The 26997-nt window shown below is 44.4% G+C and overlaps 1 protein-coding gene across 10 annotated transcripts in view; it reads left to right on the top strand.

Moving 5' to 3' along the window:
* Nucleotides 1-26997, top strand: part of FBRSL1 (fibrosin like 1) — a 791131-nt gene that overhangs the window by 354809 nt on the left and 409325 nt on the right. For all 10 annotated transcript variants that reach the window (XM_081842687.1, XM_081842691.1, XM_081842685.1 and 7 more), the window contains 2 exons: nucleotides 7545-7646; nucleotides 23078-23113. In XM_081842687.1, coding sequence (XP_081698813.1) covers nucleotides 7545-7646; nucleotides 23078-23113 — 138 coding nt within the window. The remainder of the gene's footprint in view (nucleotides 1-7544; nucleotides 7647-23077; nucleotides 23114-26997) is intronic.

Below are 26997 nucleotides of genomic sequence, written 5' to 3'. Positions count from 1 at the left end.
CTAGCAGTTCGAAAGCACGTCAAAGTGCAAGTAGATAAATAGGAACCACTCCGGCGGGAAGGTAAACGGCGTTTCCGTGCGCTGCTCTGGTTCGCCCAGATTGGACCTGGGACCTTCTCCAAATGACAGGGAGATCTGTCAAATTTCAAGCGAGCAAGGATCAGCTTTGAAGAAACAAACTTCATTTACAACACCCAGCTGTGCCAAGGGGTACCCCCCGAAACCAGCACATCCCATTTAGCAGAACAAGTTGTCCTCCTAGTTCAGTCCTGCGTGTGTCTCATTAAGATAATTACCAATGAATTAAAGCAGGTTGGCTCAGTGCACTGGCGGCGGGGGTGTGGGCTCCCCTGCTGGCAGGCAGCAGGTGTAAATGAACAAGATCTGTCAGAAAGGCTGATGACCCTCTTAATTCACGGCAGCAAACAGGGGACATAGGTACTGAAGCAAGTTTTCATAATTGATATTTACTCTGAAAGGTTAATGGCAGCAGTGATGCTTCTAATTTGCTTGCCCACGCAAGACCTTGTTAGGTCAGATTCTCTCCATTTACTTCTGTGTGTGAATTGGAAGTGCACAGTTGTTTTTCGTATGCAAACTTTGGAAAGAGGAGAGACAGCAAAGAGATGACTGCCCTGCCCCAAACCACCTTCTCATGTCATCTGATTGAAATAAAACCATAAAAGCAGCTGAGTTAATGAAGATGGAGCAGAATTTCATCAGGTCCACATTTTTAAAGTCAACTGACCTATAATTTCCCATTCCCAAACATAGAGGTAAATCATAATGCAGTTATCGACTGGATGGAGCACCTCTTCAGATTTTTGTGACGATGGGTTTGCTTGTTTTTTAATGCATGCTTCACAAGGAGAATACATATACAGTGGTACCTTGGGTTAAGTACTTAATTCGTTCCGGAGGTCCGTTCTTAACCTGAAACTGTTCTTAACCTGAGGCACCACTTTAGCTAATGAGGCCTCCTGCTGCTGCCACACCGCCAGAGCACAATTTCTGTTCTCATCCTGAAGCAAAGTTCTTAATCTGTGGAACTATTTCTGGGTTAGCGGAGTCTGTAACCTGAAGCATATGTAACCTGAAGCGTATGTAACCCGAGGTACCACTGTATAAATGAATATTTTAGGGAGGATGCGTAGAAAAAATATCCAGAAATATGTAAGGAGGGGCATTGGAAATAGAAAATGCTTCTTTTGGAGGAAAGTGCATACGAAATTGTGTATACAGTACTGGGGGAAATGTATATGATTTAAATGCACATTTTGTATGACTTATGATTGAATGCATGCAAAACTGACATGGAATAGGGTAATCAATCCATCCTGTTAGTTAATTGGTTGGTTAGTTTGTGTGTGAGTGTGAGAGTGTGTGTGTGTGTGTGTGTGTGTGTGTGTGCATGTGCATGCATGCGTGTGTAAAGATGTATATAGATATGTATGTGGAGGGAAGGAGAGAGAGAGGGAGAGAGAGAGATTAATCAGGGATAGATGGATGAGCCTATTTCTGTCCCATGCCAGTTTTACATTCATAACTTTCTTCCTCTCTTCTGTGGAGGTATATACAAAGGAAGCTGCCATAAACCAAGACAGAGAATGAGTCCACATGATGCTGTTGAGAAGGAAATGTGATATGGAGGCTTCTTCCGTTAAGAGTTTGGGTGTAATCCTTGACGCCTCCCTTTCCATGGAGGCGCAGGTTACAGCAACAGCTAAGGCGACATTTTTCCACCTTCGCCGCATCAAGCAGTTGGTCCCTTACCTTTCCCGCCCCGACTTGGCCACATGCGACAGTCCATGCGACAGTCATCTCCAGGCTTGACTACTGTAATTTGCTCTACGCGGGGCTGCCCTTGAAGCTGTCCCAGAAACTCCAGCGGGTACAGAATGCTGCAGCGAGGCTCCTCACGGGGTCTCTGCCATGGGTGCTGCTTTTGACCTTTAAAGCCCTTCACGGCCTAGGACCCTCGTACCTACGGGACCGCCTTTCCTGGTATGCCCCACGGAGAGCCTCAAGGTCCATAAATAACAACACCCTAGTGGTCTCTGGCCCTAAGGAAGTTAGATTGGCTTCAACCAGAGCCAGGGCCTTTTCAACTCTGGCTCCGGCCTGGTGGAACGCTCTGCCTCATGAGACCAGGGCCCTGCAGGATCTGATTTCTTTCCGCAGGGCCTGTAAGAAAGAGTTGTTCCGCCTGGCCTTTGGCTTGGAGCCAATTTGATTCCCTCCCTCCCTCTCTCTCTCTCTCTCTCTCTCTCTCTCTCTCTTTTCCCTTCTCCTCCTGCGATGAGACTACATTTTAATATTTTAATGTTCCATTATTTTAATGTTGTATTTTATTTTTGTTTTTAAGTTGTAATCATTCATCTTGTTTTTATTATTGCTTGTAAGCCGCTCTGAGCCCGGCCTTGGCAGGGGAGGGCGGGGTATAAATAAAAAATTATTATTATTATTATTATTATTATTATTATTATTATTATTATTCTCAGTTGCAAACAACTTTGCAATGTTTACTGATAGCTTTGAAGTAATTACAGTGGTTCCATCTTTGCAGAGGAGCTGGTGTGTGGGCATGTGCATGCGTGGAGCTTGCAGTTTGTGATCTGGAACCCCATTCATATCTTCAAAGTGTGTAGGCTCTGCGCATGGGATGGGCAGGGCTGAGGTCGCAAGCTGCACACATGACCTGCATGCATACATTTTGAATCTGTGTCGTGAAGTTTGCTTTCTAATATTTCATTGCTGGACCATCTAATGCAGCATTACTTATACTGCCTGACAGCAGTTCTCTAGGATTTGAGACAGGGTTGTCTGAGATGGAACCTGGGACCTTCTGCAGACAAAGTATATGCTCTGCCCCAGTTTTCCTATTCCAATTCACACCATGGTGATGAACTTAGTAGGTAGCCTTAGGCAAGCCACTGTATTTCAGGCATAGTTCAGTGATGGGTTCCCAGCTTTGCATACAGAAAAACCCAGGTTTGACCCTCAGCTTCTCCAGGTAGGTCTGGGAAAGACTCCCTGCCTGAGACCTTAGAGAGCTGCTGCCAGTTAGTGTAGACAGAACTGAGCCCAGTGGGACTAATGATCTAATTTGGTATAAGGCATCTTCCTTTTAATATTCTAACTCCCACCCCAGCATTTCAGTGCTGAAAATAGCTGTCACTTTTGTAGTGTTGCTGTTGTTCTTCCAAGGATTACTATGTGAGACCTTACACATAAATGAAGATTGAGCTTCTCTTTCAGTACCCTGCACTCACTTATTCTGCAACAGCCTGTCCTTCTACTGATTTAAAAGTTGGCAGTGTGTCTGCATCTGCATGTGTCTCTGTGTGTTCCTTCAGTTAAAAATAGGCCAGGAATAGCATAATTGCCCTACAACCTGTTATCAGCAGTTGAGTACGAGCCTCCCCAGTGTGCAAAGTGTCAGGCTGTGTATGACATGCTATCTTAATGTTCATGCACATGCAGGCGCATTAGAGCCAAAAATGCATCCACACCCACCCACCCACCCACCCACCTCACTCTCAAATATTTAAATACTGGTGGGGGTGGAGCTGAGTTCTGGAGGATGGCAACTCTAGCAACTCACACTAAGAAGGAGTCTCCAAAAGGCAAAGACAGGGTTAAATTAGGGACAGCGATACACCAGGGACTAGAAAATTGGAGAAAGTGCTTAGCTCTGTGGTAGAGGATGCTGTTTGCCTGCAAAGGTCCTGGGTTCATTCTCTGGCCTCTCCCATTACAAGGATCTTAGTTAGCAGGGCATGCAAGACTGACTGCTTGAAATCCACTGCCAGACAAATAGTCTGATTTGGTATAAGGCCGCAGCATCCTGTGTGATAAACAGGGTTTGAATATATGAAAAATGAGGTACTGCTGTTTTAAGTATTGTCTAATCTCAAAGGAGATGTTAGGGTGGTTAGGCTAGCATTACAATCCGTGGGCTAGGAGACTTGATAAAGCAGCAGAGAGCAGTTGGCTTTGTTAAATGAGTCTCCTCCACAAACTTACATGCAGTTGCAAAGCTCTGTAATGCCGTGGTGATCAACATGATGCCTGTGAGCGTAAGTGTCCCCACCAGTGCCTCCTATGACTCCCACAAAAGGTCTCAGCACATACCCCTCAGAAATCCAGTGTTTGCTAGTGCTCCTGATGAGGTACTTGTCTCACTGTGGAGCCAGGAGACGTGTAGGGCCATCAGTATGATTGTGCCTGAGTATCGTCACTGATGCTGTGCTGTACGCAAACCTCCATGGTACTCCAGAGACCTGTGCATGATGAAGAAGGAAGGTCGATGGCAGGAGCACAGTTGGTGCGAATTCCAGTCTGAGTTTGACCCAGCACATTCTTGCACCTATTGATGGTGGTGTGGAAAGCTTACTTTTCTGCTACCATTGCATCCTCTAGTAGCCATCCAGCAATATTATTCTGTATGGCGAGTGAGCTTTCTTTATCTAGCCAGCAGAGCAATGCTATTCCATCCTTGAAGACATGCTGTGGTAATTCTGCCCATACAGATTTGGGCAGAATTAGATGCCACAGAGTGAGTCTGGAGAAGGTATCCAGAGCATCATTGGGTCTGGCTGTACTGTATCGGTTTCCATTGTTATGGTGTGAGGATGTGAATACATTTCTTAGAGGGGTTCAAACTTGACCCCTTGGTCCTGCCCATCTTGACTTACTAGATTTAGACAAAGGAACTTGACTGAGCGGGTCATTCCAGGTGTGTGTTGGCTAAGGTGTTATCTTCCTGGAAGGAGGTAGAGATGTGTCCCTCATTTAGGGTCCTGGGCGCAGAAGTCCTAAACAACTATCTCCCAGTGGGAAAGGGGTTATCTAGACTTGTTTCAATCTGGCTTCAGGCCTGGTCATGGCACCAAAAGTGTCTTGGTCGCCCTGGTTGATCACTTTCATCAGGTGAAAGATGGAGGAGTGATCCCCTGCTCATTCTCCCTCACCTCTCTGTAGATTTTGATACTGCTGCCCATGGTATGCTCCTGGAGGGAGTCTGTGAGGTGGGGACGAAGGATACACAACTGTTTTATGGTGGTTCGGCTTCTAATGGTTGCTTCTCCAGAATAGCAATAGGGGATATTACTTGACTCTGTAGCATTCCACAGGAATCCATCTTGTGTCACATGCCATTTAACACCAATATGAAGCTGTCGTGAGATATCTTCAGGAGATTTGGAGTGAAGTGTCCCCAACATGCAAATAGTATGCAACTCTCTCTGTAACATCTGAATTAGGAGAGGTGGTTCAGGTGCTAGATGGGTGCCTGGAGGTGGTGATGGGCTGGATTTGGCAAAAAAATTCAAACTGAATCTAGACAAGATTGAGGTGTTATATGATTTGAGTTATCGGGTCCAGTAATTGAGGAGACAGCTTGCTCTAGATAGAGGACTGTGCCTCCTTGGAAGCAGCAGGTGCCTAGGTTGGGGTTACTCTTGGATCCAGTACTGCTACTGAAGGCTTGGATAGCATCTGTGTCCAAGACTGCCTGTTTCCAGCTCTCACTAGTTCGCCAGCTGTTGATGCTTTTTGGATTAAGATGACTTGGCCACTGGACGCCATCCTCGCATAACCTCCAGATTAGATTATTGCAGTGGACTATGCTTTGGAAACTGGTTCAGCTAAAGTACCGTATTTTTTGCACCATAACACTCACTTTTTTCCTCCTAAAAAGTAAGGGGAAATGTCTGTGCGTGTTATAGAGGGAATGCCTACGGGTGGCATGCCTACGGATTTTCCTCCTCTAAAAACTACGTGCGTGTTATGGTCGGGTGCGTGTTATAGAGCGAAAAATACGGTATCTCTGAAAGATGGCCATCCTACCTCTGTTTTAAAACCTCCAGTGAAGCTGTGATTCGTGCACTTCAGGGGGTTTGAATAGATGACCCTTGCCATCCCTTCCAACTCTACAGTTCCGTGATTCTGTTAAGAACCCTAAACGCAAATATAAAAGCAAAAGACCAAACATATTTTGACCAAAAAATCTTGTTCAGTTTTCATTAATGTATGAATGTCAAAAAGCATTTGTGTGTACACATTCATACACCAATGACAACTGGAAAAAATCTGTTTAGTCTTTTACAGTTAAGTTTTATTTATGAATACATTTGTGTTACAAACCTACATTATTTTACCAGTGTCATTTTATTTTTCTGATCCCAATTTATTTGTTGTCATTGTGTATGTCGGGAGACACTTCTTTCGTTTACTCTCCAAAGGGCCTTACAGCATATTAAAAATGAATGTAAGTAAATTACAACACCGTACTGACACAATCCTACAAAAACACATGCAAGTCATTAAAAATATACAGAATATAATACGTTTGCCCAGAGAGACATTTGGCCACAGGTCCCTTTCAGACAATCAACTGCCCCCATTTTTCTTCTACAATGGTTTAGAACAAGGATTAGAAAATCTGTGGCCTCAAGCGCAATACAGTGGTGCCTCGCAAGACGGAATTAATCCGTTCCGTGAGGCTCTTCGTATAGCGGTTTTTTGTCTTGCGAAGCAAGCCCATTGACAGCTTAGCGGATTAGCACTATTAGCGGTTTAGCGGCTTTTAGCGGATCAGCTGATAAGCGGCTTAGGGCTTAGGAAAAGGGGGGGGGAAGGGAAAAAACCCCGCAGGAACTCACAAGACATTTTCGTCTTGCGAAGCAAGTCCATAGGGAAATTTGTTTTGCGAAGCGCCTCCAAAACGGAAAACCCTTTCGTCTAGCATGTTTTACGTCTTGCGAGGCGTTCTTCTTGCGGGGCACCACTGTATGTGTCCCATGGCCTAATTTCATGCGGCCCTAGGCGTAACTGGGTGCAGGTGATAAGGCGGAGAGTGGGGCAGCCTGGAGGAGGGAAAATGTGCTCTTTAGGCTTCTGGCACTGGTCCTGCCCTTTTTTTTCCTCCTCCCCCTTTTTTTTTAGTTTCAGTTCCTCCTACCATTGGTTCCAGCTCCTCCCACCATTGGCTCCAGCCACAGCCACTGCTGGTTTTCAGCCCCCAAGAAATTACCCCAAAGAGCATGGGTAGGCAAACTAAGGCCCGGGGGCCGGATCCGGCCCAATCACCTTCTAAATCCGGCCTGCGGATGGTCCGGGAATCAGCGTGTTTTTACATGAGTAGAATGTGTCCTTTTATTTAAAATGCATCTCTGGGTTATTTGTGGGACCTGCCTGGTGTTTTTACATGAGTAGAATGTGTGCTTTTATTTAAAATGCATCTCTGGGTTATTTGTGGGGCATAGGAATTTGTTCATTTATTTTTTTCCAAAATGTAGTCCGGCCCCCTACAAGGTTTGAGGGACAGTGGACTGGCTCCCTGCTGAAAAAGTTTGCTGACCCCTGCCAAAGAGCATGTAAGCCATTGAGAGAGAAAAAGTTACCCTGCCAGTGCTTTAAGAACACGGTGGGGCTGTGCCTTGCGCCCCAGATGAGCTTCAGCACTGACTGGTGGTGAATAAACTGAGAGGGATTTACTAAAATACCTGTTTCAATGGGATGATGTTTTTTGATCACTGCAGATGAAAGTCCCCATGAAGCGAAGTGGCAGGAACAGCGAGGACGACAGCATCCGGGAGGCCACCAGCTCCCAGCTCAGCAGCTCCAGGGACTGCCTCAGCGATGTGAGTACCACTGAGAAACGGGCGGCGCTGTGTTGTGGCAATTTCATAAATCTCGCTGAACAAACGTTGGCATCCAGAGGTCACTGTGTAATAACTTTCTCTCCCCCCGCCCCCCCATGTCATGATTGAGTGTTATGGCATAAGTGGCTGAGCTCCCTTGCAAACACTATAATCATAGCGCAAATAGTATGATAAGTGAAAGATCAGAGGCAGGAAAAACAAAACGGAATTGTGCTTCCTGGGAGCAAAAGATGGCTCAAGATGATTACTTTGAGGAGGGAAATTGGGGGGGGGGGCTGGGGTGTACGTGAAATTGTTTGTATGCTTTTTTGTACTTAAAAAAACAACCAACTGTTGTTCCAATTATTCTGGGCTGCATGGGTGAGCTCACCTCTTTTGATGCCTCCTGTTCTGAATTGGGGGCTGGGGTAGACTGTGATTAGTGGGGTAGGGTTAGGGGGTGAATGGAAACGCTGCTTTTGAATGAAATGTTATGATAAACTCAATGCAAAACGACGTCTAAGTGTATAAACACACAAATGGGCTCTTTATTTTATTTTTACTTTTTTTAAATCACCAAGAAATCAATGGAAGTGCTGGGATAATTTTATGTGAAGGCTTTTTTGTGTTAGCAATTAGCATTTTGCCTTCATTAAAACATGATTTTTTGCTAATTAGGACCTTCCCCTGTTAGGAGAGATTTAAATGACGAACAATAATCAAACACTGGCACGAGTCATGTCTGAAATATTAAATTTAACATTTCAATGGTGAGCCACGGTTACATCCCAGAGAGAGTGGGGTTTTCATGTTCCGTTCTATTAATGTGAAATATGCTTCATAACTAAAACCTGTCACAGGAAAAAGCAGCTCACACCAGCCAAATTCAATTGGACAGTTAATTTAGCTTTAAAATTGAAAACACTACCTCTGCTTCAGGATGCAAAAAAGGAAGGGGGAGGAAGCCTTTGATAAGCATAATGTATTTGCTATTAAGGCTTTCAGAGCTCATTCTCCTGAAGGAGGAGAAGAGGAAGGGAGAGAGGAGGGGGCAAAATGGCTCCTACAAATGTGTTTAAAAGCTGAAAGTATTTATTAAAAATGTCAGGAGAAAAGTGCTTTTGGCAGATTAAAGCGGGATTCAGCTTGACAGCTCTGACAGCAAAATGTGATGGTGTTGGTGTTGTAGGGTGTGCGTGTGGAATTCACTCTACATGTTTTGAGCAGGAATGGGGTGCTATAAACATCCTGTGTAGTGTGGGAAGAAATAAGAGGGTGGGGTGGGGAAATCCCATCCCTGAACCTCTGATCTGATTCCAGGGAAAATAAAATGTGTGAATCGGAAAGGAAAGTGAGCAGGGGGAAGGGGGAGGTGGATTTGGCATCTTTGTGGTAAATGATTTTGTTTATCCAGCATTGGTTTGGGTTTGGGTTGTGGTTGATGCAGTTGTGTGTGTCCCCCCCCCCTTAAAACAACAATTGTTTCCTCTTCACCCACACTATGCATGTAGCAGCTACTGAATGGCTTCTCTCCCTCTTCGTCTGTCTCTCTCACCCACACCAAAAGGTGTATTTATTCCAACACCCTGTTTACTCTAGGAGGCCCACAGACAATAGCCCTATTCTACTTCTGTTCCTCGGCAGTTGGTACTCGGGCATGTGCGAGATACAAATTTTAGAGGAAGTATGGTGACCAGACCGCACGGAACAAACTGAACAAAGAGCCAGGGTGGTGTAGTGGCTGGAGTGTCAGACTAGGACCTGGAAGACCAGGGGTTTAAATCCCCACTTGGGCACAAAGCTCATGGGGTGACCTTGGACCAGTCATGGTCTCTCAGCCTAACCTACCTCACAGGTTTGTTGTGGGGATTAAATGAGGGGGGGGGGGAAGAACCATGCATTCCACCCTGAGTTCCTTAGAGGAGAAAGGTGGGATAGAAATGCAATAAATAAATGAATAAACTATTGCATGCATTTGGAGTGAAAAGGCCCACCAGAAATCTGTGTTTTCAACTACCTCAGGGCCTGGTCTGTAGAGGTCCTGGGCTTGGTAGGGCTCCAGACTCTGGTGAACTGGAACACAGATTGGATTCCCCTTAATGTTCCGGCATGCTGCCTCTGATCTTGGATGTGCAGAGGTGAATTAATGATGATAATAATAATAATAATTATTATTATTATTATTATTATTATTAATTTTATTATTTATACCCCGCTCATCTGGCTGGGTTTCCCCAGCCACTCTGGGCAGCTTCCAACAAAAGATTAAAAATACATTAAAACATCAGTTATTAAAAACTTCCCTAAACAGGGCTGCCTTCAGATGTCTTCTAACCATCAGATAGTTGTTTATTTCTTTGACATCTGATGGGAGGGTGTGCTTAATCCTATGTTAAAGCTACCTAAATGCACTCCCCCTCTCCACAAGTTGTTCTGTATGCACATACATGTGTGTATGTATGTGTACACACACACACACACACACACAGAGAGAGAGAGAGAGAGTTAGCAGATTTGCAAAGCTAAGCAGGGTCTAGTATGGTTCCAGATTGGACCGTGTCTGCATTGCAGGGGTTTGGACTGAGTGACCCTTGGGGTCCCTTCCAACCCCACAATTCTATAAGGTAGGGTGAAGCAGCCGCCTCAGGTGGCGGAAGCGCAGGAGGCAGGGCCCCCCCTGCCCCACTGCTTCTGCCACCGCTGGAACACGCCCCTCTTGACAAGTTCAGCGAGAGGGGGCATTCCAGTGGCAGCAGAAGTGGTGAATCATGGCAGCAGAGCCATTTGGCTGTCCCTCTGTCTACTCATATACATATGCTTGTGAGCAGGTGTGCCATCTGCTGGAGGGCTGGGGGACCAAGGCCCCCCCCCCAAATTTTCAAGGAGGTGGCCGAACCCCCTCAAAATTCCCTGGTGGCTGTGCACACATGCTGCAGGACATGCTCGCATCACACACATAATTTCCCTGCTAACATATTGGCACTGTACTGCACAACATCCTTAGAAAAGGCAGATTTTTCCTGTCTGCTTCTCTCTGTGTGTCTCTTTCTCTCTAACAAACACACACACACTCCTGGGAATACCAATTTTACATTTTTAAGTAGCCTAGTCACCTTTGGTGTGCTCACCCTTCAAGGATTTTTTTAAATGTTGCCTTTTTTCTTGATTCAGGCCACGAATGCCTATTGATTTATCTTGTTTTATGTTACAGGATTTACATACCACTTAATCAACAAAACATTGACATGGCTCACGTAAAACAATATAAAACACACATTAAAAAGTACAGTATCAAGAAAAACCAGATGTTCAAAACAAGTTGGCCTAGAATAGGTAGAACTTACCCTAAAATGTCCATTTCCGATCTCTTTCCTCCTTTTCAATAATTGGGTCCTCATTAATTTATTTTAGCACCATCTCTTAGGAAAAGCCCTGCTGGATCAGGCGAGAGGCCCATCTAGTCCTGAGTCCTTTTCTCACAGTGGTCAACCAGAAGCTTCTGCAAGGCCTAAAGTAGGACCCGAGTGTAACAGCACTTACCCTACTTGTGATCCCAAGGATCTGTGGATAGGGACCATGGGCAGTTTTCTCCCCATGAATCTGTCTAATCCTTTTTTGGAACCATCCAGTTTGATGGCCATCACTCTATCTTGTGGTAGTGAGCTCCATGTTCACTGTATGAATAAGCCCTTTCTTTTGTTTTCCCAGAAAGGATTGTGGCCCTCCAGACTGGAAAAGGTGCCTTGCTCCTCAGTTAGTCTTGGGTAGCAGGGCTGAGAATGGTGTCTGCCTTAGACCTTGGACAGTTGTTGCTAGTCAGAGCCGACCAAAGATGGGGAACTGTTGGGCTGCAGCTTCTACCGCCTCTGACCATTGTCCATCAGCACATAATAAGAGCCTGGTGGATCAAGCCAAAGGCCCACCTAGTCCAACATCCTGTTCTCACAGTGACCAACCAGATTCTTAAAGGAAGCAAGCAAGATCTGAGTTCAACAGCACTCTGTTTCCAGCAACTGGTATTCAGAAGTCAGAGCCATAACTACGGGGAGGGGGAAATTGGCCATGTTTTTTGCCCCGGGTGAAGCCTCCAGAAGCATTGCTGCCTCCAACAGGAGAGGTAGAACAGGATGAGCCTTTGGTCTGATTTAGCACTGCTCTTTCTTCTTTTGCCCTTATGCTCTTGTCAGCAACTTGCCACACCTATGCAAAAATCCCTTTTTAGTCCCTATGACAATGTAACTACCAATGTAACTATTGGTAGAACCACCAGCTACTTTTACGAAAACGAACAACAACAACAAAAAATCATCTTCCTCACAGTTAGGCCCATGGTATTAAGAGAGAATTAAAAGACAGAATATTCCTGTGCTTTATTTTGATTGAAATTAAATAGAGGGCGGTTTGGGGTGGTCCCGGGAGGGAAAGAAGGGTGTTCTGTTTTGCCTCCCACCCCTCCCTCCCTGCTCCTTGTTCCATAATTGTCCTAATCTTTCCTGATGTCCTGAACAGTGTAAAAAATCCACACAGAGCCGTACATAATGGCTTTTAAAAAAGGGTTTATCTTTTTCTTGACCCATCAGCTTAAGAACTGCCTGCGTTTTTTAATGGATTTTCTCCGTCACTAAATTGAATGGATCGTTCCTCATTATCATTTAAATAGGACCCTCATTCCCCACAAACACAGAACATTTGAATGTGGTGGTAGAGCTGCTTTAATTTGAAATGTATGGAAGATGGGGAAGGGGAGGGAAAGGAGGAGAAGGCAGCCGCTGAGTGTGGAATTGCTGGATGTAATTGTCATGGATTCTCAATTTTGTTGCCCCCAAGATGGGAAAATAGACTAATAATTGTCTCCCAGCCCTAGTAGAATAGTTGCCCTAGTTAGCTGAAGCTAACACTCTAATTGTCATGGGGGGCATCTAGATGAATGAGGATGTATGCAGGGCACAGCAAGGGCTAAATTGAGTGATATACTAAGGCAAAGAGCAAATTGGCAATTATGGACCCAGTCGAAAAGGTTGGCAGGTGTGCAGCGTTCTCATGAGCCCTGAGGGGGAAATTGGAAATATAAAATATCAACCATAAATACCAGCTGATTAGGAAATATGTTGCAAGAGGTGTTGGCCACTTTGGATGGATGGATGGAGACATAGATAAGAGTGCTGGGTGTTTATTTAACGTTTTAAAAATAAAAAAATGTCAGAATTCACAGACTCCATTTTAGGCTCTTTTTCTTTCACTCATTCTAGCTCTGTTCCGTCAGGTTAGATGAAGTGACTTTTAAAAATGTTATTGGGGGTAAGGAGTGGAAACCAGAAATTATAAGAAATCATCCTCCACTTTTATGGCTCAGGTTTAAATTCTTATTTAACAATGATGCCTGGATATAGGACCTCTTAGGTTATAGGGGGTTTAGGAGGTGGAGAAGATAGAAGGCTAAATAATTGGGAACGTGTGAATGGCTGGCTGGCTGGCTGTTTGTCTGTGAAAAAGAGAGCGATAATGTGAGGGGGCACTGGACCCCCCACCCCATATTTGGCTGTGGGCCTAACTCATTTTACAGAGCTCCTTACAGAGCAACAATTCCCAGAGTTCCTTAGGGAGAGGGATTGATTGTTAAATAACTATGAGAACTGCAGCTCTGTGAGGGTGTTAAAAAAGGTCAACAATTATGGTGGTTTCCTAAAAGCTCAAATTTTCAAATATGGCAACCCTATGTGAGGGGAATAGGCACCCCTTATCATACTGCAACTCCCAGAATTCTTTAGGGGAAGCCATGACTGTTAAAGTGGCACAATAGTGCTTAAGGTGTATGGCATAGGTGTGGCCTGGGCTGGGTCTGAGCCTCAGAAGACTAGGCCTCACCCTACCTGAGCTTCTCCCTCCAGGGATCACTCACAATGCATTAGTAGGCTTCTTCTCCCTGACCATCCCCTCCACCTCCTTCTGGTTTTTTGTCCTTCTTTTCTTTTCTTTTCTTTTCTTTTCTTTTCTTTTCTTTTCTTTTCTTTTTCATTTTTAAAAACCAGGAGTCATATACTTCCCAGCGCTTTAAATTCCCTTTCACTTTAGAGTGGCTGAGGAGAAAGGGTTGTATGTTTTGCCAAGGATAGCAACATTGAGTGGCTTCTTTTGCTTGTTCATGCATATGAACTGAAGTAGAGAAATGACATTTCAAAGTTTCCTAAGTGTGAAGATACTAACAGGGGCTGACCCATCTCTTGTGGTTTCCAAGGTCAGGCCCTGAACTCTGAGCGCGGCTAAGTTTTAGATGCGTTCCTGACGCTTGACATGTCAGCCGATATTCCTCTGGAAACATGGGAGAGGGACTGTGTCTGCATGGGGAAAAGAAAAAGCCCTTCTGTGTAGGGGATACTTGCTGTGTATCTCCACTGCTTAGAAAGTAAAATTCCCAGAGCAGAGACATGACTTGGGCTGGGTAGGCTGACAGGAAGTTTGAACTCTGTCACATATCAATGCAACAAGATCTTAAAAATGCATAAGCTACCTGCCACCCCTGGAGGAGGGAAAAACACGGAATGAATTTTCCTAAATGGAATTTTGCAAAGGTAAGACTAAGAAAAAAGCCTCTTCTCCATGGAGCTTGTAGCTTAAAGTTGGATGAGGGAAGAGAAGAGTAATGAGGAAGAAGCTTAAAATGTATGATGTCCCCTCAACTGTATTCTTTCTGGCAGGGATAGCCAACATGGTGCCATTCAGCTGTTGTAGATTATGGCTCCCATCTGCTCAGCCGGTATTGCCAGTGGTCACAGATGATGGGAATTGTAGTCCACAGCATCTGGAAGGCACTGCATTGACCACCCTTCTTAGGTGCTTTGTCCGACATTTGGTGGAAAGGTAGGATACATAGTTAACAAGAAAATATAAAAGTACTGTAAAATAAGGGCCACTTCATTTATTTATGTTCCTAGGCATATACCTAGCAGGTGGGATGTGGTTTGTCATGTAGGGACACTCCTCAGGGATTAGCGCAAGTTGGCCATATTGCAAGTGAATTTTAGGAGGGTGCTTCAGATATAAACAGCCAGTTGTCAAGACTGGGGCAACTTTGTTGGATGCAACTCTCTGCTTCCTACACAAGGTACTTGATTGAAAGCTGTGTCAACATTTTATTTGGGTATATTTCTTGATACCTAAGCACAGACTTGAATTTAGTGGAGCTTGCCTTTGCACACTAAATCACATTCACTTTTGTTTTGCTTTTTTGTTTTCTCCCAGACACACAGTGCAAAAATACCTACATTGCATCTTAATATAAATGAAATAACTTGCCATAGCTGCTTGTAAAACATCAGCTTTGAAACCCCCGCAGTTCAGCTCTGCCTTTACTAGCAAGTTCTTTTCTCTCCCCCCCCCCCGCCCCCTCCAAATTACAAGCAGAGAAAGTTGTTGGTTGCAGATTTTTTTCCCTTTTAAGAAATTGAGGGGAGATCTTGTGGGTTTTTGGTTTTTTTAAAAGACCAAAATTACAGACTGAAGGGATGTCTCAAGAGCCTTGGTAATTGGATAATGAAGCCTTTTAACTCTTAAGTCCTCAGTGGGTCAAATTCAGCCCGGGTTGGTAAAATTACCAAAAGGCATCTAATGGCTCGTCTACATGAAAAGAACTGTTGGTTCCTTTATGGCGAGGTGTCTGCAGTTATGAAGGCGCCAGCACATTACACTTAATGGTAATTGGTACCTTCTCTACAGGAGGGAGGCCAGGAACCCTTTTGGTTAAAGAGGCTGAAGGAACATTTTGCACCTTAACTGCTGATTCTCTGAATCCTGGCAGATTGCAAGTCACTCCTAGGTTTTGGGTTTTATAGGCAGTGGCGTAGCGTGGGGGGTGCAGGGGGGCCCGGCCGCACCGGGTGCAACATCTGGGGGTTAGGGTTAGGGGGCGCAAATTATTTGCCTTGCCCCGGGTGCTGACAACCCACGCTACGCCACTGTTTATAGGCACTGGGATGAATGAGTGACATGGTTCCTTTCCAGACCAGGGAGAGGAAAATATGCATTAGACAGAATATTATTCACCCAGGTTGTTTGGTTCCTATCTAGAGTTGCTATGAGAGTGGTGTGGGGCCTGATCATGAGAAAATGATTCCTGCACTGCTTTGGTAATGCATGAATTGCATGGGTAAATCTAAAGAATGAATCAGGTTCCCCTCCACTAGTCTGTGGCCCCATCTGCACCATATACATTAAAAATACTATTATGCCACTTTAAACAGTAATGGCTTCCCCCAAATAATTATGGGAACTTTAATTTGTTAAGAGTGCTGACAGTAGTTAGGAGATCAGGCCCCCCCCCATTCCCCTCACAGAGCTACAATTCCCAGAATGGTTTAACATCAGTTCTTCTTGCCAGGGAACTCTGGGAATTGTAGCTCTGTCAGGGGAATAGGGATGCTTTGAGGGAAGCCATGACTGTTTAAAGTGATATGATAGTGCTTTAAATGTATCATACTGTTGGGGCCTGTGTCACTTTCTCATGTGGTCACCAGAGGTCCGCTCCATCCTGTATGCAACATTGATCTGCAGATCATTTATTTTTTTAAAAAAAACTTTAAAATACATAGGTTGTAGCTAACTAAATCAGAGTAGCTCCATTGAAATCGATTATTTTGAAGTAAGTTGGATGCAATCCCATGTTTAAATGAATACTTTGTTGCAAATTATGCATTTAAAAAAAATGACCTATGCACTGTGTTGGAATATTTGGGGAACTTTAGTCCAGGAATTGTGGATCAGGTCAGTTTGTTCTGGAATACACACAGACTGAATTCCTCAAGCATCCCTTGGTAGTACTAATGGAAATAATTTTCCAGATCGTTTCTACCCTGCACATGCTTTTTCCTTTTGGATTGGCTTCAGTGTGGACTGCACTTTTTCTTTTTTAAAAAAGAACTTTATGTAAAGCAAGCACACGTTTGTTTCAAAACTCGTCAACGGCACTTGATGTGCAAGAAGAAGCATGTATGGGCTTTTCTGGAAGGAATGTTTGCTCTCAGTCAGTCCAACTGTTGGAAAAGGTTTTAAAGAGCTGGATCCACAAGAGTTCACCAGTTTTACTAGCTTTACACAGGCAATAACAAATCCTGTTCTAAAGGAAAGCATCCAGTGTTGAGTTCCAGGAAATGTTAATCTTAAACAGGGAAAATATATTCATCTTCATGGGGAACTTTTACCTCTGAAAACTCCAAAGAAAAGTTGCATGTGTTGCAAAGTATTGTGCCAATTCTACCTTTTAAAGGACTCTGCAGGCTGTGTTTAAAATCCCAGCAGGGAATTAGGAATGAAACAGCTGGATTTTGTCCTCCTCCGCTCCCCTCTTTTACTTAAACCTTGTAATTTCAGTCTTATGTGTATTTGCTCAGAAGTAATTTCAACTGATTTAAGAACCACAATAGCCAATGACCCATCTAGTTCAGCATCTGGTTCTTACAGTGGCCAATGGGAAGTCCCGTCCCGTCCCCACGCTATAGCCTGAAAATCAGAGCCATAATTGCCAGTACAGTTAACAAACTACAGTTCCCAGATTCTTTGGGGGAAGCTAAGAGTCGGACACGACTAAACAACAACAACAACAACAATGTGCTTTAAATGTATGGTGTGGATTAGGGATGGGCAATAACTGTTTTTCAATATCGCAATATATTACCAGCTAAACTTCGCATTGTATCAATATATCACAGTATTCCTTTGTCCTCTCCCACAAAAGATAGTGATAGGCACCAACTTGTATCTCTTTAAAAGATAGTCCATGTAGAATAAAGCTGTGCTTATTAATATGTCTTTATGAGTATTAACTCTGAATACCACTTCCTAGAAGCAGCAGTGGGGAGAGTGCTTTTGTTCTGAGGTCCTTCTTTCAGGCTTCCCAGAGGCAAGCCTGATTGACCACCGCTGATTGACCACTGCTGGGCTTTGATGGGTCGTTGGCAGCAGGCTTTTCTTATGTTCTAGGGGTGTCTCATACATATTCAATGTACATTTCAGTTTTGAGTGGCAGTCTAAAGAAGATTTAAGAACTTGGTTCAGCTTGCTGGCAACTTCATCTCCTTTTCTTAACCCCATCGACTAGTTGACTCCATCTGGTCATTCTTCTTCGCTGCATGACAGAAAAACCATGTCCATTTCGACAACATGAGTGAATATGACAAAATCAATAAAAACATTTTGGAACACTGCCATGTTGTAAAGTAGGTTTGGAAGGGAGGTGATGGGAATCTTGCGTTTTGACTAGACTTGTAAATAGCTGCATAATGGAACCTGTATTGGATATGTGTTAGCCTTGAGTGTTTGCTTTAATATCTTTTAAACAGGTCCAACCAGCAATAAACCAGGCTGACGTGCTATTTCCTTTTACTCGCTCTCTGTCCTGTTAACCATTGATAGTTTTCAACTGAAGTGGCTGAAGTAAAGCGGAAATATTGCAAGGAACAAAGCTTTAAAAGGGTTACAAATTCTGAATATTCAAAACTGTCAGCTTGGAAGACAAACCAAACCAGGTGTTTAACTCTTGTCTAGGCTGTAGCACGTGGGACTGCAAGGGGGGGGTGACATCAAATATTCTACGTAAAATGGGAGGTTTCTAGCCTCACTTTCTCTTTTGCATGCTAGTTTATATGTTAAAGATTTCCCTCTTTCCCCAATGTGGCAGTATTCAACTATGCAATTATTACACTTTAAAGTGGACCAGCCCAGACAATAGTAATCTCCAGGGATTTTCTTTTTCCTCCTGGTGTAGGAGCAGAGTACTCTCAGTATGAGCTTCAATAGCCCCACAATTGTGCCAATGTTATTCCAGCTCTTTAGCTGGGTTCCTAAATCTGGATGCTGGACTTGAAAATAGTTTCCTTGGTTCTGTGGTTTATTCAAAAGGTGGTTGTTCCTCACCTGGGTAACAAACAAGGTGGTGTAGAGGTGAATTCTTACCACAATCCCCCTCCCCTTTTCTTCTTAAAAAGGTGACGTTAGCTTAATATTAAATTTCATAGAATTGTAGAGTTGGAAGGCACCCTGATGATCATCTAGTCCAACCCCCTGCATTGCAGCTGTCCTATACGGGGATTGGACCTGCATCCTTGGCATTATCAGCACCACACTCTAACCAACTGAGCTATCCAGTCATGTTACTTTCTACTGAAAAGCCCTAAAGCAATTTGCAAATAAAAGAAAATATAATTCAGTCAAACCTCGGTTCTTGAACGGCTCCGTTTTCGAACCTTTTGGCTCCCGAATGCCAAAAACCCGGAAGTAAATGCTCCGGTTTTCTAACGTTTTTCGGAACCCGAACTTCCGACACAGCTTCCACTTGAGTGCAAGAAGCTCTTGCAACCAATTGGAAACTGTGGCTTGGTTGTCGAATGTTTCGGAAGTTGAACAGTCTTCCAGAACAGATTACGTTCGACAACTGAGGTTTGACTGTAATAAAATTACACACACAAAATAAAATCAGTTAACAATAGAATAGAATATTGTTGGTATTGCATAAATGCCCAGAAAAATAAATGATTGTGTCCAGTGTTTGTCCTACTCAGAGTTTGTTGTTGTTGGCATCTGTCTGTCTCAAAAGGATTGTGCCTCCTGGGGCTAAGTCAAACTGCTGGAGAATCACAGCGTCCACTGTGACTACAGAGACCAGTAACTTGTAACTGCTGCTTCCCACATTGTTTTAGCTGTGTTACTAGCTCCAGAATAATAATAATAATAATAATAATAATAATAATAATAATAATAATAATAATTTATTATTTATACCCCGCCCATCTGGCTGAGTTTCCCCAGCCACTCTGGGCGGCTCCCAATCAGTATTAAAAACAATACAGCATTACATATTAAAAACATCCCTGAACAGGGCTGCCTTAAGATGTCTTCTGAACGTCAGGTAATTCTTTATCTCTTTGACATCTGATGGGAGGGCGTTCCACAGGGCGGGCGCCACTACCGAGAAGGCCCTCTGTCTGGTTCCCTGTAGCCTCACTTCTCGCAATGAGGGAACCGCCAGAAGGCCCTCGGTGCTGGATCTCAGTGTCCGGGCTGAACGATGGGGGTGGAGACGCTCCTTCAGGTATACAGGACCGAGGCCGTTTAGGGCTTTAAAGGTCAGCACCAACACTTTGAATTGTGCTCGGAAACGTACTGGGAGCCAATGCAGATCTCTCAGAACCGGTGTTATGTGGTCCCGGCAGCCACTCCCAGTCACCAGTCTAGCTGCCGCATTCTGGATTAATTGCAGTTTCCGGGTCATCTTCAAAGGTAGCCCCACGTAGAGCGCATTGCAGTAGTCCAAGCGTGAGATAACTAGAGCATGCACCACTCTGGCGAGACAGTCCGCGGGGAGGTAGGGTCTTAGCCTGCGTACCAGGTGGAGCTGGTAGACAGCTGCCCTGGACACAGAGTTAATCTGCGCCTCCATGGACAGCTGTGAGTCCAAAATGACTCCCAGGCTGCGCACCTGGTCCTTCAGGGGCACACTTACCCCATTCAGGACCAGGGAATCCTCCACACCTGCCCGCCTCCTGTCCCCCAAAAACAGTACTTCTGTCTTGTCAGGATTCAACCTCAATCTGTTAGCCGCCATCCAACCTCCAACCGCCTCCAGGCACTCACACAGGACCTTCACCGCCTTCACTGGTTCTGATTTAAAGGAGAGGTAGAGCTGGGTGTCATCTGCATACTGATGAACACCCAGTCCAAACCCCCTGATGATCTCTCCCAGCGGCTTCATATAGATATTAAAAAGCATGGGGGAGAGGACAGAACCCTGAGGCACCCCACAAGTGAGAGCCCAGGGGTCTGAACACTCACCCCCCCCACCACCTTCTGGACACGGCCCAGGAGGAAGGAGCGGAACCACTGTATAACAGTGCCCCCAGCTCCCAGCCCCTCTAGACGGTCCAGAAGGATGTTGTGGTCGATGGTGTCAAAGGCCGCTGAGAGATCCAGCAGAACTAGGAAACAGCTCTCACCTTTGTCCCTAGCCCGCCGGAGATCATCAACCAGCGCGACCAAGGCAGTTTCAGTCCCATGGTGAGGCCTGAATCCCGATTGGAAGGGATCCAAATGGTCCGTTTCCTCCAGGCGTGCTTGGAGTTGTTCAGCAACCACCCGCTCAATCACCTTGCCCAAGAATGGCAGATTTGAGACTGGGCGATAGTTGGCCAAATTGGCCGGGTCTAAAGATGTTTTTTTAAGAAGCGGTTTAATGACCGCCTCTTTCAGCAGGTCTGGGAAGGCTCCCTCACAGAGGGAAGCATTCACCACCCCGCAGATCCCATCGCCCAGCCCTTCCCGGCTCGCTTTTATCAGCCAGGATGGGCAAGGATCAAAGAGACAGGTGGTTGGTTTCACTCGTCCAAGCAGCCTGTCCACATCCTCGGAGGTAACAGATTGGAATTGATCCCATGTAACAGGACCAGACAGAACTCTAGCACTCTCCCGCCCTGGCCCTGCTCCCACGGTGGAGTCTACCTCCTTCTGAATCTGAGCGATTTTATCTGCAAAAAACTTTGCAAAAGCATTGCAGGAGATCTTGGGGTCCCTACCAGGCCCCGGTGGTACAGGTGGTTCTGATAGATTGCGAACCACCTGAAAAAGTCTCCTGCTGCTGTTTTCTGCAGATGCAATGGAGGCGGTGAAGAAGGCCCTCTTCGCCGTCGCCATTGCCACTTGGTAGGCTCGACGTTGAGCTCTAACCCGTGTCCGGTCTGATTCAGAATGAGTTTTCCGCCACCGGCGCTCTAGCCGTCTCAACGATTGTTTCATCACCCTCAGCTCCGGGGAAAACCACGGGGCTGTCCGGGCTCCATGCAATCGGAGAGGGCGCTTCGGAGCCAGACAGTCAATAGCCCTGGTTAACTCCACATTCCAGCGGGCCACCAGGGAATCAGCTGAAAGGCCATCAACTTGGGATAAAGCATCCCCTACCACTCTCTGGAAGCCAATTGGATCCATTAAGTGGCGGGGGCGGACCATCCGAATCGGTCCCACCTCCCTGCGGAGGGGAAGGGTTGCGGAGAAGTCCAGTTGCACCAGGAAGTGATCTGACCATGGCACTTCTTTTGTTTCGCTTTTAGTTAATGTCAGATCACCAGCATCCGTAGAGGTAAACACCAAGTCTAAGGCATGTCCGTGGCTTAGAATGACCTCTCTGGGGCACAAGCCTGGGCAATGTGTATGGAGGACCTGGGCTGGCCATATGACAAGACCGCCCCCCCCCCCAGCCTCGCTGATGTAGTCCAAAGGAAAGTAGAACAATGCATTTGACACTAGCTTGGCTGCCGGAAGAAGACATACAAGAAGCCATCCAACTGTCTTAGGGACTCCACTCAAGATTTGTATAGAGTTTACTCCTAAGCCTTTTCTTCTCCTGAAGATGTCCCACAAGGCAGTCCTAACTAACTTAGGTCTATGAATTTTAGCAGGTCTAGTGAGTAGGCCTTAATTGGATACAACCCATAAAAGGGGTTGGTGCCTGATGGGTAGGATCACCTTTAGCACAAGTTGTACAAGGATTGTAGTAACTGAAAACATGGAAAGGGTTACTATAGGGATTGGGCCTGAACTATAGAAGCGAGTAGGAGGTCCCAAATTAGATCCATAGTCTATAGAATGCCCCCAATCCAGTCTCTGGTTTCACAAATGGGAATGATCTTGGGAGAGCGAGAATGCACGATACCTGGCTACAATTAATTCAGTATAAGGCAACACATTATATGCTAACCAGCTCCCCACAGTGATAGATTTTAAAAGAAGCAGCCTCCTATTGAGTCAGACCATCACTGTTTTCTGGACCGGGGTAGGGAACTGTGGCCTTCCAGATTTTGCTAGACTACAACTCCACACAACCTGGCCATTGGCCATGTTTACTGGGGCTGATGGGAGTTAAATGAAATTTGGAGGGCCATAGATACCCTACTACCTCACCTGCACTCATTGGCAACAGCTCTCCATGGATTCAGACCGGGGTCTATCTCAGTTATCTACCTGGATATTGAACCTGGGACCATCTGCATGTAAAGCATATGCTCTACCACTGAGCCATGAACTTACATCTCCTATTGCCTAGGAAAGACCTGTAGCTGAGGCTTCATTGCTGTGAACTGTAGAAGATGATCACTGGGCTAGATGAACCAATGACCTTACTATGTAGCAGTCTGCTTTATGAAGCTATGCATGTTCAACGGCTATTGGGCCTGCTTCCTTGGCAAAACCTGAGTCTGTCTTCAAATGAGACCTGCATGTAAATCTGCATCTTTTTACAAGTGTGGGGTGATTGGCAGCAGCATTCCTGGATCTTGATAAGAGTTACCTAGGAAATGGCACTTTGCAATTGCATGGAGAGGGAAACTTGCAATTTTTCGTGACATTACGCATAACTCCCTTTGTTACTTACACTGATGTACCTTTTCTTTCCACAGAGTTCTGCTCAATCACTATCAGGAAAAGGTTATTCGGTAAGTCACCTTATAGCTAATTATTCGATTTCACTTCTATCACTGTTTGATTGTGGAAGATTACATTACCTGTTATATGTTCATGTACGTTGTGGGAATACAGAGCATGCAAAAGAGGCTTTGAGAAAAGCGCAGCCACATTGCTAAACCGCCTCTCTCTGCATGAGAGAGTATTAAAACAGTTTGTTTTCTGAGCCTCTCCAGTTTTATTGTTCTGCTTTTCCATTCATGCAAACCATGTATCTACAAATCCAAAGATCATAGATTGCCTGCAGCATACCTTTGACTTTCTCGGTGTAAGGCCAAATCAGCCTTTTATTGTCCCATTTTGCCACATTACATTTTATGTCCAGTTGAACATATGCACATACATTTGACTGTAATGTTGGCTTCACCAACTCATGTGAATTCTCTCCAACTCCAAAAATGGAGAGGAAAGAATCAGTCAGGTGTGATGGAGTTTGCTTGAATTTGTTTCTGCCTGAAAGTGCTTGTACAAAGGTGTTTTCTTTCCCGAAAGTAACAGCACTTACACCCTACAACCTAGACTTGTGATTTCTGAAACAGTCTTGCTTCAAAACTGTTGGCTTATTTCAGACATAATACTATTTGATATTTGATTTTTTAAAAATATACTTTTATTAAAGATTTCTTGGTTTACAAAAGTATGCACAGTGTCTCTATTTTCAAGTTACATTTTCTACAGATCAGTTTCATTTGTTGAGACATTAGTGTTAAAGTAGGAAGAAAATGGGGAAAGATGTGGAGGGGGGCATGGTGAGTGGGGTGGGATCGGGTGGCAATTCTACTTACTGTCTGTGTGGGGTTTGTGTAAGCATCAATTGTGTGGGTCCTCTCACTTGTATTCCTTTGTTGGTGAGAGTGGTTGGCGTTGCCCTAGGGTGTGGTTGGTTGTTTGTGATTGGCTGTGGTGAACTTTGTCTTCATGTGTGAGTGGGGTGGGTGTGTTTTTCTGGATCAGGTTAGCCCGATTGATTTACTAAACCATAGTTTAGTGTTAAGTGAACGAGTCTTGGGGTTGTGTACTCACCCCTCTTGCAATCTAGTGTTCTTTGATCCTGAGTTGCTTCAACAAATCACAGTTTCTCTAAATTGCGGGTGGGGAACCTGCGGCTTTCTACAACAGCTCCCATCATTCCTGACCATTGGCCATTCTGGCTGAAGTTGATGGTAGCAGGAGTCCCTATTCCTGATTTAAACTAACCATAGTCCACCCCTCAGTTTGTATGAAGCAACAGACACTGGGTAGTTTCAAACAGGAAACAGATACTTTTGTTCTTCTCACAGCCACTCTAGAGCAGGAGGGGAAGTGTATGGGCCTGGGGCTTGCTACTACTCTCGTACGGTCCGGTGTTATGTGCAGAATGGGCCATAAAATCAATTTTTGATGAAGGGCAGAATAAAAATACATTTAGATAAACATTCTGACTTTCAGATTTTGACTTGCCAAATGTGCAATGCCATGTGATAAAACCAGGTTCAAAAATGTTTGCAACAACATCAACAACATTCATAAATATCTGGCCATCAACTCAGAGTTACCATAGTGTAATTTTGGAGCTGTTCTTGATTCTTTTATTCCTTAAAAAAAAAAAAAAAAGGTAAAAGAGCACTCTGTATCCAGGTAGATTGCTACTGAACACATACTTACTAAGTAAATAAATAGTGGTGTAAGAACAAGGTGGTATTCTACCTATACAGCTGGAACTGTATTCGCTTCCACCTGTATTTTGTAAAATTGCTGTGGGTGGTTGCTCATTCAGAGGGAAGGGATGAGATGGTTTGAAATCATAATTGCCAGATAAAGCAAATATTGTCTGGGTTTTTACTTGTGCTTCTGAATCTTAATTTTGATCATGGTAGCTTTCTTAAAAAGAGAAGGAGAAGCGAATAGCACTGAGCGAAGTGAACCAAAGCTGACTGCCAAATAGCATCAGACAAGTCCTGTCTCCTTTTGACTGCTCTCACTGAAGCCTTAAATTAATTCCCTTGCCAGTGTGAAAGAGAAAGAGAGAAGGAAATCTTAATTCCTTTTAGCATTTCTAATTGCCAGTAGTAACTATAGTTGCAAAAGCTGTAACTGGAAAAGGTCTGTGTGTTTTTACAATTCGGGGTACATATTTCAGATGGCCAGTGCTTGGAATGATTCCTGGATGGACTATCTTTGTATGGTGAACGGCAGCAGCACAACCTCTCACAGCATCACTCATCATTAAGTGTGGTTTTCAATGTTTTTAGAGAATTCTGGAGTCTGCAAAATGGACATGATTTGCATCTGGCGGGAACTTTGAAATCATTGTGTCTACCAGGGAAACATTCAAGCTTATCTCCTGATTTTTTTATTTGGGTGGGGGATGGCTTTTCCCCTCAAGCACCAATTGCCAACAGTATGCAAAGCAGAAGAATTGTGGTCAGGTTTTCAGTTTATGTTTGAGTGACTGAATGTAAACCTTTTGCCTTGGGCTGGTAGTGAGAAATGTGGGAGGAACAACTTCACTTGTAGTGCCTCTCCCCCCCCCCCCCTCTCTCTCTCTCTCTCTCTCTCTCTCTCTCTCTCTCTCTCTCTCGTGTGTGTGTGTGTGTGTGTGTGAGAGAGAGAGAGAGAGAGAGAGAGAGAGAGAGAGCGCGCGCTTAATGGAAAAAGGTCAGAGGCCTTGCCACCCTGGTGTTAATAAATCATGGGCAGGCATTTTTATCTCCCTTCATGAGAAGTTCCTTTTGATCTGCTGAACAAACGGGCATGTAGAAGTATAGAGCTGTTTATCTGAAAGCCACTGGAGTTCTGATAAGTTTGTTTCTTGATTGCTGGGCTATAAAGAGATTGAGTAATAAGCACTGATATCTCAAACTGTGGTCTGTAGAGATTCCATACACACACCCCAAAGTGGGCTGTGAGCGTTAGGGTTCACCCATCGCCTGAGCATAATATATGTGTGTGTGTTTGTGTGTGTGTGCTTCCTTGATGCAAAAAAAGGGCATTTCATGGGCCTGAAAATGTTCTGCCAAACCATAAAACATTTCCTTTTTCATACTGGGTCTTTTTTTATTTGTCCGGATTTTTGTTTTGTTTTGTTGCTTTTGTTTTCATTGGTTTTAAGCAGCTGTTTTGGTGGTACTTCATTTCAATAAGAGTGTGATCCTTCTTGTTGATTATGCAGTTCAATTGGTCAAGAATCGTATAGCTAGTATGATGATGTCACAAAGCAAAGTCAAAGTGAGGGCCCTCACTTGGGAATAGGTGAATATTTTAATATAGTTTTGCAGTCCCTTTCTCCAAAAATTGCAAAAATTGATATTGTTTCCAAGGGGGTAAACAATTTCACATAACAATCCCCTCATCACCACCACTTCCTTTCCCACAACTTCCATTGCTTGTGAAATTAGAATTCAGCATCAATAAGGAACCTGGTAAGTTTCTGCAAGGTAGGAAGAATTTAGTTTGTGTGTGAGTGTGAGGGAATTAAGATCATAGCTTGTTTCCCCCTCACCCCCTGCCAAACACATTCTTTCTTTTATTTTCTACATGAACTAGTGCAGTGTTTCCCAACCTTTTTTGGGCAAAGGCACACTTGTTTCATGAAAAAAATCTCGAGGCATACCACCATTAGAAAATGTTTAAAAAATTAACTCTGTGCCTATATTGACTATATATAAAGTAACTCTCTTTAATAGGAATCAAATAAACACAAAGAAAGTATTTTATAATTACTTTATTATGAAATAGTAAGTACCGTATTTTTCGTCCCATAGGACGCTCCGTCCCATAGGACGCACCTACTTTTTTGAGGGGGGAAATAAAGGAAAAAATTTTTCCCTTTATTTCCCCCCCAAAAAACCAGGTCGGGGAACAGTGGGATGGCGGT

The sequence above is a fragment of the Podarcis erhardii genome, assembly GCF_964252035.2.
Source record: "Podarcis erhardii genome assembly, chromosome: 15".
Taxonomy (NCBI): domain Eukaryota; kingdom Metazoa; phylum Chordata; class Lepidosauria; order Squamata; family Lacertidae; genus Podarcis; species Podarcis erhardii.
This window is presented reverse-complemented; position numbering and strand designations above follow the sequence as displayed.